General features: G+C 41.2%; 1 protein-coding gene across 1 annotated transcript in view; it reads left to right on the top strand.

Annotated features, from left to right (window-relative positions):
• SHC3 (SHC adaptor protein 3) overlaps positions 1-12132 on the top strand; it is a gene marked incomplete at both ends in the record, with an annotated part of 146535 nt that overhangs the window by 114447 nt on the left and 19956 nt on the right. The window contains 3 exons of the mRNA XM_079789602.1: positions 627-777; positions 2881-2968; positions 10438-10584. Coding sequence (XP_079645728.1) covers positions 627-777; positions 2881-2968; positions 10438-10584 — 386 coding nt within the window. The remainder of the gene's footprint in view (positions 1-626; positions 778-2880; positions 2969-10437; positions 10585-12132) is intronic.

The following is a 12132-nucleotide window of genomic DNA, read 5'->3' as shown; positions in this document are numbered from 1 at the left end:
GTGATTGTAAGCTGCTTATTTTCAAGACTACTATGGTGATGGGAAGAAGGCAAGTTAAAATGCCCCAAAGCTGCTGTTCTTACAGCTTTTTGTATTTGCTTAAAAAATGAAATAAACACTCCCTAGGTTGTTGCAAGCCTCTGGCTAATTTCTAGGGTTTTAAATAGTTAATCCTGATATATATATATATATATATATATATATATATATATATATAATCAGTTATGTTGTTGCTTTCATGGAAGAGAAAAATTTCAGAGGTCTTATCTTGCCATTTTCTAAAATGTTTAATTTTTAGTTGATTTTGCTTTGGGTAAATTTTATAATTTACTAAAATGTGTGTCTGTGCCTTGAGGAACTGGTTGTCTTTACATGTAAACTTTTTCTTTCCTGATTAAAATGTACTTTTAAAAATGATTTTTTTTTTTTGTTTCAAATGTGATTGGAACTTTCCAAAGGATAGAACTGTGAATAGGCAGAGATATTTGACTAAACCGCTAACATGCTTTCCATATATGCCTGAGACCTACATGGTTGAAGGGGCAGTGACTAAACTCACTAGATGTGATGGTTTTGACTAAAAGCTCAACTTTTGGCTAATGCTCCTGAAAATTCTCTTTTAACAGAATGCAGAGTCTGGATGAGCCCTGGACCGAAGAGGAGGGCGACGGCTCAGACCACCCATACTACAACAGCGTCCCGAACAAGACGCCTCCTGCAGGGGGGTTCGTGGATGCACGACTGAAGGCCAGACTCCCTGGCCCTGACACAGCCCCGGTTAGTTTTGTACCTCTTTCTTGGGATGCTGGCTAATTGAACTTTACAGTAAACCCGCGATTTTGCAGACCTCGATTTAACGGACTTTGATTTAATGGACAAAACTTCCAGTCCATATTTCATATGTGAAAATTAACACCCTATTAATTTTAAAATGCTGTAAACCAATATTTGCTTATAATTAAATTAACAGGTTATTTTTTGTTATCAATTCACTGTTATTTTAAACAAATTTTAGTGAATAGGACATACGTTGGAAAAAACGCTGTAATAATTTCACCAACATAGATAAATATTACATATCTACAACTACAGTCTACACATTTAAATCCAAGAGTCATCCCTGGTAAACAGTGTTTGGCGAATTATTACCACGTAATCGCACCATAGCACATGGTAATTGGTTCTGTTGTCGCCCGGCATGACTTTCTGCAGCAGTTTTAAAGCGTGTAGGCCCGCTGAAACCAGTTTGGCTCAGTGGATAGAGCGTCGGCCTGCAGACTCAAGGGTCCCAGGTTCGATTCCGGTCAAGGGGATGTACCTTGGCAGCTGATCGATGTTTCTAACTCTCTATCCATCTCTCTTCCTCTCTGTAAAAAATCAATAAAATATATTTTAAAAAAATAAAATAAAATAAAGTGTGTAGGCCCATGTGCCCATGTGTGCTAAGCCACACCCCAGTCATGTGCATTTGTTTACTCTCAGTGACTGGTGAATGCATGCATTTTCTATAATACATATAGAAATCTTTTCTGTGAAATTAAACTTTTCATACATACTTAGTTTTAATTACAAATGTGTCTACATAAGTAAAAACAGGTAAACTAACTAATTTGTCAACTTTTAATATATATATATATATATATATATATATATATATATATATATATATATTGATTTCAGAGAGAAATGGAGAGGGAGAGATAGTAACATCAATGATGAGAGAGAATCATTGATCGGCTGCCTCCTGCATGCCCCCTACTGGGGATCGAGCTTGCAACCCGGACATGTGCCCTGACCCCCAGAAATCGAACCGTGACCTCTTAGTTCATAGGTCGACGCTCAACCACTGAGTCACACTGGCTGGGCTAATTTATCAATTTTTTAACATACACATTCAGAAAACCTACTTTATTATATGACAGATTTTTGTCTTTAACGCACATCCTCTCACCCAAATTAGTCCGTTATATCAAGGTTTTACTGTATTTCCTTTTATATTTCTCAACTTTATTTTCAGGTTGCTGTTCTGTGCAGTCTTTGACAGAATAACTCACGTGCTTCCCCCGCTTGGATTTCACAAAGCAGACAAATAGGGGAGGCTTTTGTTTTAACATCGCAAGGTCTTAGTCACATACCTTGAAACTATACTGTGATTCCTGAGCTGGCAGGCTGGGTCCTTTCTCCAGCCCAGGACGCAGTTCATACACTGAGTCTTCATGAGGAGGGGCGCGAAGTCAAGGCTTTTCAGAAGCCTGGGTGCTTTGGTTTCTCTGAAAAGACAGTGGACATAGGCCTTTAAAATGGTGAGAATTTTATGATTTTTTTTCTATTTTAGTCATTTCCCTGATTTTACCTCCAAATAAGCATTCTAGGAGGGCACTTGTTTTGTAGAGTTACTGTATCTCTGTAGAGAATTTTTGATGTCACCCACCTTAGTGAATAATAATGACACGAATAACAGTGTCGAACATTGAAATGCAGGGTCCGTGGTTCTGCCACCGAGCGGGAATGGCCGGGTGGCTTGCCCCGGTGTGTCAGCGCGCAGTGTGTCCTCATACACAGACACTGGAACTGAAACTTATTCGAGGGCATGCTGAGTGATGCAGCTGTGTGCAGGAGAGCTCCATTTATGCTCACATTTGGGTGGAAGGGGGCTTAGGGAATGCAAATAGGGGGGGATGTGTAGTTTTTTGAGATGCAGTCTCTTCCTCACACCCACACACATTTATTTACTAATTCTCAGCGCCAACTGTGAGGCATGGAGGGAAAATGGTGTGCCATCGGGGATGCAGCCGCCTGGCCACTGATGTCCCTTCTACCGGCCGTGGCTTTTGGAGATGGGGAAAGAAGAGCATAATTTTTTTCTCTTTGTGTTTATAGTTTTCAGGAAAAGAGCAAACTTATTACCAAGGAAGACACTTAGGAGAGCCATTTGGCGAAGAGTGGCAGCAAACACCTGCCAGGCAAGGTGAGAGGCGAGGGAATGAGGGCAAGCAACATAACAACATGCCAAAGTCACGTGCTGCTGTCTGGTCCTCCTTGCCCCTCCTCCATCCTCCCAAACCACCGATCTGCTTTATATGTTTATACAGATTAGCTTGCATTTTCTAGAATTTTATGTACATATCATTTATACATTATGCATTCTTTTTCATCTGACTTCTTTTCACTCAACAAAACTATTTATAGACTCACTCCTGTCGCTGCATGCATCCAAATTTTTTTTCTTTTTCTGGATGACTAGTATTCCCTTGTGTGAATGTCCTACACTGTGTTTCCTTGTTGACTGATATTTGTTTCCAATTGGTGAGCATTACATATAAAGTTGGTTAAAAAACCCAAGACAAAAGTAACATCTCCCGGTGGCTCTCCATCTCCTGTGGAGGGGGAGGGGCAGGAAAACGTGCTGCAAACGTCTGCTGAGGGTGGGGCTGCAGACTGCTGCCCAGATCATAGGAAGATATAAAGTAAGGGCTGTGGGGGTGCCACCCAGCCATGACAGCTCCCCTGGCACAGGACCGGTTCCTGTCCTTCAGCACTTCCTCCCGGGGCACCTCCACCGTTTCAAAAGGGGGTTGGCTGGGAGACTCAAGTGTGTTTCATGCTGTTCCCCAGCTCCCCAGCAGGGCTGAGCCCGGTGGTTCCTCACAGGAGCTAGTAGCAGCGTTCTCCTCCTGTCCCCCCCCCCGCCCCCCCGCCCCCCCACCCCCACCCCGCCCCGCTCCAGGGTCACCTTCAGGAGGAGAGTGACAGCACCGGAGGCAGAGCAGGCCCCAGGTGCAGCCCTCCGGGCCGGGTACATTAGAGGACACTGCGCCTCCTATCAAAGCAGTGAGCACAGCTCCTGCACCCACATTAGAACAATTCACACACGACTGATAACTAACTGCTACCGTAAGTCTCCATTCTATAGACAGCTCTGTGCACACACACACTTACATATACAGATGTGTGTGTGTGTGTGTGTGTGTGTGTGTGTGTGTGTGTGTGTGTATTTTGTGTGTTTTAAAGGTTTCTTTTCACTTTGAACGTTTCCCCCCCTCAGGCACTTCTAAAACTCCTTCACCAGCTCCAGGCCACTGGCTACTCACTCTGCAGGATCTAAAGGAGGTGGAGAGACAAATTAATTAAGATCCAATTTATGCTTCTATGTATATAAATTTAACCATTTCTTGGTTTAATGTTAAGGCTTTTCCCTTATTGTAACCATTTCTTCTGGGAGTAAATTACAATACACTTTTTAAAATTATATTTTTTAATTACGGTTCACATTCAGGGTTATTTTAAGCGTACAGCATAGTGGTTAGACACTTACATAGTTTACAAAGTGTTTCCTTCGATAAGTCTAGTACCCGTCTGGCGCCACATGCTAGTTGTTATAATATTATTGACTATATTCTCTCTGCTGTGCTTAATATCCCCTTGGCTATTGTGTCATTACCGATTTGTACTTAATGCCTTCCCCTCTTTCACCCAGCTCTCCAACTCCCATCTCCTCTGGCAACCATCAGTCTGTTCTCTGTACCTGAGTCTGTTTCTGTTTTGTTCTTTAGATTCCAATATAAATGAAACCATTTGGTATTTGTCTTTCTCTGTCTGACTTATTTCACTCAGTATAATACTCTCTAGATCTGGTCATGCGATTGCAAATGGTAGGATTTCATTCTTCTTTATGGCTGAGTAAGCTTTAATCAGTGATAACTGTCTTATCCACTCATGTATTGATGATTACTCGGGTGGTTTCCAATTCTTGGCTATTGTGAATTGTGCTGAATATATATTTTTGAATGAGTGTTTTGGATTTCTTCAGATAACTACCCAGAAGTAGAATTGCTGGGTCATAAGGTAGTTCTATTTTTGATTTTTTAGGAACATTCATACTGCTGTCCATAGTGACTGTACCAATTTTCTCCTCCTCCTTGCCAACACTTGTTTCTTGATTTATTGATGATAGCCATTCTGACAGGTGTGAGGTGATAACTCATTGTGGTTTTAATTTGCATTTCTATTATTGATGTTGAGCATCTTTTCATTTGTCTGTTGGCCATCTGTATGTCCTCTTTGGAGAGGTGTCTATTTAGGTCCTCTGTCCACTTTTTAATTGAATTGCTTATTTTTTGGTATTGAGTTGTATGAGTTCTTTATAAATTTTGGCTATTAACTCCTTATCAGATGTATCATTAGCAAATATCTTCTCCCATTCAGTAGGTTGTTTTTGTTTTGTTCGTGATTCCTTTCTGTGCAAAAACTTGTCCCATTTGTTTATTTTTTCTTTTGTTTTCTTTGCCTGAGGAGATACATCAGAAAAAAATGCTACTAGAGCAATGTCAGAGAGTTTACTGCCTATGTTTTCTTTAGGAGTTTTATGGTTTTGAGTCTTACATTTAAATCCCCAATTCATTTTGAGTTTATTCTTGTATACGGTATAAAAAGGTAGTCTCGTTTCATTTTTTGCATGTATCTGTCCAACTTTCCCAACATCCTTTATTGAATAGATTGTCTTTACCCCTTTGTATGTTCTTGCCTTCTTTGTCACATATTTGTTGACTTATAGGCGTGGGTTTATTTTTGGGCTCTCTATTCTGTTCCATCAATTTGTATGGCTGATTTTAGGCCGGTATCATGCTCTTTTGGTTACTACAGCCTTGCAGTATAGTTGGATACCAGGTAACATGATACCTCCAACTTTGTTCTTCTTTCTCAGATTGCTGTGGCTATTCAGAGTCCTTTGTGATTCCATATAAATTTTAGGATTTTTTTGTTCTAGTTCTGTGAAAACTGTCATTGGAATTTTGATAGGGATTGCATTGAATCTATAGATTGCTTTGAGTAGTATGGACATTTTAACAATGTTAATTCTTTCTATTCATGAGTATGGTACATGCTTCTATATATTTGTATCTAATTCAAAAATCTTTCTTCAATGCCTTATAATTTTCTGAGTATAGGTTTTTTACCTCCTTGGTTAAATTTATTCCTAGTTATTTTAAAAAGCAACTGTAAATGTGATTGTTTTCTTGGTTTCTTTTTCTGATAGTTCATTATTGGTATATAAAATACAACTTATTCCTGAATATTAATTTTGTATCCTGCTACTTTACTGAATTTATTTATCAGCTCTAATAGTTTTTTTTGGTAGGATCTTTAGGGTTCTCTATATGTAGTAACATGTCATCAGCAAATAGTGACAGTTTTATTTCTTCCTTTCCAATTTGGATGCCTTTTATTTCTTCTTCTTATCCGATTGTTGTGGCTAGGACTTCTGATACTGTGTCGAATGAAAGTGCTGAAAGTGGACAACCCAGTCTTCTTCCTGCTCTTAAGGAAGACACTTTTAGCTTTTTTCCCATTGAGGATGATGTCAGCTGTGGGTTTGTCATATATGGCTTTTATTATATTGAGGTTTACTCCCTTGATTTCCAATTTGCTGAGAGTTTTTGTCATAAATGGATGCCAGATTTTGTCAAATGCTTTTTCTGCATGTACTGATACGGTCTTATGAATTTTATCCTTCATTTTGTTTATGTGGTGTATTACATTAATTGATTTTCAGATATTGAGCCAAACATTGTATCCCGGAAAAAAATCCCACTTGATCTTTTTATTGTATTGCTGAATTTGGTTTGCTAATATTTTATTGAGAAATTTTGCATCTATGTTCATCAGGGATATGGGTCTATAATTTTCTTATTTTGTAACATTTTTGTCTGGTTTTAGAATCAGGATAATGGTGGCCTCATAAAATGAGCTTGGAAACCTTCCCTCCTTTTGAATTTTTTTGGGATAGTTTGAGAAGATCCCTTGTTAATTCTTCTTTGAATATTTGGTAACATTCATCATTGAAGCCATAGGTCTAGTACTTTTGTTTGTTGGGAGTTTTTTTTATTACTGTTTTGATTTTGTTGGTAGTAATTGGTCTGTTCCAATTTTCTGTTTCCTTTTTATCCAGTCTTTGAAAATTGTATGTTTTTAGGAATTTATCCATTTCTTCCAGGTTGTCCAACTTGTTGGCATATAATTGTTTATAATATTTTCTTATAATCCTTTGTATTTCTATGATGTCTACTGTCACTTTTTCTCTTTTATTTCTGATTTCATGTATATGGGTCCTCTCTCTTTTTTCTTTATGAGTCTGGCTTAAGGTTTATAAATCTTGTTCATCTTTGCAAAGAGCCAGCTCTTGGTTTCATTGATCTTTAGTATTGTTTATTTTAGACCCTATTTTGTTTATTTCTGATATGATTTTTATTATTTCCTTCCTTCTACTCATTTTGGGCTTTGTTTGATATTGTTCTAGTTCCTTTGGGTATAAGATTAGATTGTTTATTTGAGATTGTTTGCTTCTTGAGTTAGGCCTGTATTCCTATGAATTTCCATCTTACTGGTTGGACTGCTTTTGCTGCATCCCATAGATTTTGGGTTGCTGTGTTTTCATTTTTATTTGTCGCCAGGCGTCTTTTGATTTCCTCCTTGATTTCATTGTTAACCCATTTATTGTTTAGCAACATGTTATTTGCCTCCATGTGTTTGTGTGTTTTTCAGTTTTCTTCTTTTAATTGATTTCTGATTTCTTACCATTGTGGTCAGAGAAGGTACTTGATAGGATTACAGTTTCCTTAAATTTATTGTGACTTATTTAGTTGCCTATCATGTGGCCTATCCTGGAAATTGTTTTATGTGCACTTGAAAGGAATGTATATTCTGCTGCTTTGGAGTGAAATGCTCTAGAAAACATAATTTAAGTCAATTTGGTCTAATGTGTCATTTAAGGCCACTGTTTCTTTGTTGATTTTCCACATGGAAGACCTGTCAGTGGGGTGTTAAATTCCCCTACTATGACTGTATTGCTGTCAATCTCTCCCTTTATGTCTGCACCTTTGAGCCTCTTTGCCATCAGCCTAGATGTCCTCATAATTCTCTCCCATATCGCTCCTGTTATTTAGCTACCAGCGCAATCACCTTCATTGTACATTTTTAAAATGTTGAGGAGGAGTTGTCCAGTGATCTCAAGGCATATGTTTTTGATTCTGATAAGATTATGGATACCAAAGGAATAAAAATGGAAATCACTACTGCCAAGATATGAAAGAAAGCTTGCATTGTAAAATAATTTAAACCTAACATTTGGACCCAATAAGGCAAATGGAACATTTTTCCATAATTTTGGAAAATGTGCATTTTCTTCACATTAAGTGGTACTAATAAGAAATAATGATTAAAAAATATTTGCTTTATATTTTTAGGTGCTCATATGTTAGGTGCATAATTGTTTACAAGGGTTATATCCTCTTGATGGGTTGATCCATTTATCATTGTGTAAAGACAGTAATGTTTTAAAATTCCCTTCTTGTGAGAGAATTTCACATGTTGCGTGCCCCAGCTGAAAGATGACCCATCGTGCTGGCCTGGTCAGTTGAACATGACACCTGTCAGAAGCCACCACATGGCTCTGTGTCAGAAGAGGACGGGTATAGCAAATTAAAGTCATAATTTTGTCAGAGGCAGTTTTCTACTATGTTTTCATCTTTGTTCCACAGACATTTAAAATAAATAAGCCAGCCAGAGAAAGACAAGTATCACATGATCTCACTCATATGTGGAATCTAATGAACTAAACTAAACTGATGAGTAAAATAGATCCAGAGACATGGAGGCATGGAACAGACTGTAGAATCTCAGAGGGAAGGGGGGCAGCAGGAGATTAACCAAAGAACTGATATGCACATATGCATAGCCCACGGACACAGACTACAGTGCAGTAGGCCCGAGGGGCGGGGTGGCAAGGACGGCTGGAGGTGGTTGCTGGGGGAAAAAGGGGCATCTGTAATACTTACAACAATAAAGACACACTTTTTTGAAAAGGCTTCTCTTACAAAAAAAAGTAAAACAATACTTAGCTTGATAGTTTAAAAAAAAGTATTTATATAACATGTATACACCTAGACATGCAAGGAGACACATTCTTTATATTAGACATTTACTTTATTGAAAATGTTAGGTTTATTTAAAAAATGAGGTCTCTTCCTGTGTATTCCTCTGGCCAGATCAGAACAGACCATGCCAGAGGTTCATCAGGGCAAATCAGCCTCACTTAAGTTCCTGGCCTAGAACGCAAGACTCATTATTCTTAATAAATGTCGAGTTCTCGTTTGAAAGCAATAATACCTTTTCTCACCAAACAATTAAGAGTGTTTCTTGTTAATTTGCTAGCAGCTATTCCCCTAAAATGGACTTTCGGAGCCGCCACTGCGTGCGTGTCCACGGTCCGGCTCCGCACCGGCCCCGTGTGAGGAGCAAAGGGTCGTGGTCAGGAAGGCTGTTCGCTGGGCTTTTCATCTTCTCCTTGTAAAAATCAGTTTGTAAAATTCTTTGTACAGGCTGGTCTGTTTGCAATGCCCACACACATGTGAGCTGCAGAGAGCCACGGCTACACCAGGCCATGCACCGCAGGGTCAGCCTGGGGGACGCGGGAGCCTGTGCAGAACAGGAGCGGACGAGGGACAGTTCACGACTTTGCTGGAGGCGCTCACCCTGAAGGAAGCGGAGGGACACTTGCATTCTCAACACGCAGGCAGACAGGCTCTGGGGGCGCTTCTTCCAGCCCCGAGCTCACTTGCTGGCTGGGCTGGCTGCCCAGCGGGGGTGGAGGTGACCTCTCTCAAGAGATGTGAGCGCCCAGAAGGCCATCTTAAGAACATAAGTGTAAATGTGCTAGAGACAGGGATCCCGTAGGAAGAATTAGGCAGTGACCCAAGCGGGTGTGATTGGGTGACAACTTTCCTCCAGTGCCAACAGCAGGGACGCTGGCCCAGCGTGGGCACAGTCGCGGGCACAGTGGTGGGCCACGTAGGAAGTACCACCCAGGCACTGCCTGTGGCCAGGGCTCAGTCACGCGCCTGAGCTGGGCCTCTGATGGAGCAGGGGCTGCAGGCGGCTCTGTCTCCTAAGAACGCGTCTCCGTTCCTTAGGTGGTAACTTTCTCAAACAGGATCGCAGCGCCGCATGGCGTTCCTGGGATGGAGTTCATTTACAAAGCATTCACTCACACTTAAAAGGGGGAAAAGGACAATTAAAATGAAGCTTGTCGCGCTTCTGCTCAGGTGTTGGAGCGTGGGCCCTCCCTCTGTGAAGGGGAGGAGCAGACCCGCCTGGCTGCTCCACTCGCCCAGGCACGGGCCAGAGTTGGGCAGGCGGGGCCCCTGGGTGCGCGGCATGGGCTGACAGCTCGCATCCTGACGGACAGGTGTGGATGTGTCCTGGCCAGAACACAGCAGTGCCTGTGACGGGGCCAGAGAGGGATTTAAACCATGGGGAGCTGCCGGGAGAATTTCCTGTGGTTAACCGCGAGGGCCTTCTGTGTGAGACCGGGTGGCTTGGCTATAAACGCACGGGCAGCATTAACCTCAAAAGAAGAAAGAGGCTCGTTTTCTGTTGCAGGGCCCGTGGACACGTCCAGCACGCCGGGAGGGACGGCGCCGGCGGCCCCGACGGGAGAAGCCCCCACCTACGTGAACACCCAGCGCTTCCCGCCGCAGGCCAGCAGCAGCGCGGAGAGCAGCCCGAGGAAGGACCTCTTTGACATGAGTGCGTTTCCATTCGCCTCGGTTTTCTTTCCTTTTGAGGTTGCTTTCCATCTTTATTGGAAATCAGTGCAGCTACTGAACTTCCTGCGAGCCGGGTTTGCTGCACTTTTCCGGCTGTGACTGGGCTTTTCAGGCTTTGAACTTCGGCCAACCTCTGCTTTGGGATTCCATCCCTTTCTTTGGTGCAGAGACAAAGCAATCTCCCCCTCCTTTTGGCATTGACTTAGCACTCGAAGAACTGCCCGTGTATTGAGACAAACAATATACATAAATAAATGCACTCATTTATGTATTCACTTAGATATTAATTGGCTATGTGTACCAAGTATTGTCTCAGTTGCTAAGGATGCCGAAGTGTAATGGCCTGGCCATGTCCTCACGGAGTTCTCAATCTGTTGAGCAAGAAATTGCAACAGACCCTTCTCGGATGCAGGCCCATGCTTCCCTCTCATTGTTCTCTTATTCTCTCTTCCTCTACCACCACAAGTCTCCCCCTACTCGATTGAACACTTAAATGTGTCAAATGAGAGCTAACTCACTTTGCCTATATACACAAAATCCAAATAGGCCAAGTCTCTATTCTTTGGAGCTGACAGCACTACTATGTATTAGCAGTTAGTAACAAGTGCACAGATAAAAACTAAGACAAAGAGAGGCAGGGAACTACTTAGACAGCAGTGCATGGGGGGTGTGCCAAGGACTTTCTGTTTGTCCTAAACATTGCAAAAATTTAATCATCCATGGACTGATTAATGGAAGTGGAAACTGTTTTTAAGGAATTTTGAAAGAACTTCCTAAGCTAACAAGAGTTTTATATCCGCCCTAGCCATTAGACTCAGTGGATAGAGCGTCAGCCTGTGAACTGAAAGGTCCCAGGTTTGATTCTGGTCAAGGGCACATACCTGGGTTGTGGGCTTGATCCCCAGTGGGGGACTTGCAGGAGGCAGCTGATCAACTATTCTCTCTCATCATGGATGTTTCTATTTCTCTCTCCCTCTTCCTTCCTCTCTGAAATCAATAAAAAATATATTTTAAAAAAAGAGTTTAATATCCCAAAATTTCTTTTTCAAATTCCTTGAGAATTGAAAGGCTAAAGAGGGGAAGAGATTAACATTTAAAAACTTCCTACCACTGGCTATGCACTTAATATTTAATTTAATTTTGCAATGATACTACAGGTAGATATTATTACTACAGTCATGTGCCACAGAATGACATTTGGATCAACTACAGACTGCATTTGTGATGGTGGCCCCATAAGACTACAATGCAGTTGAAAAATTCCCATCACCTAGTGAAGTTATTGGTGTCCAATAGTGCAACACATTACTTACGTGTTTGTGGTGATGCCGTAGGTTGTAAACAAACCCACTGCGCTGCCAATTGTATAAAAGTACCAGCTGCATTTGGGTAAGTGCACTCTATGATATTCGTACAATGACAAAACAGCCTAGTGACACATTTCGCAGAAAGTATCTCCATCATGCAGTGACACAGGACTGTATTATTATCACTATTGCTATTATTATCCTTATTTTACAGAGGAGAG

This window comes from Cnephaeus nilssonii (genome assembly GCF_951640355.1).
Source record: "Cnephaeus nilssonii genome assembly, chromosome: 14".
Classification (NCBI taxonomy): Eukaryota; Metazoa; Chordata; class Mammalia; order Chiroptera; family Vespertilionidae; genus Cnephaeus; species Cnephaeus nilssonii.
The sequence above is the reverse complement of the archived record's forward strand: the minus strand, read 5'-3'. Positions and strand labels throughout refer to the sequence as shown.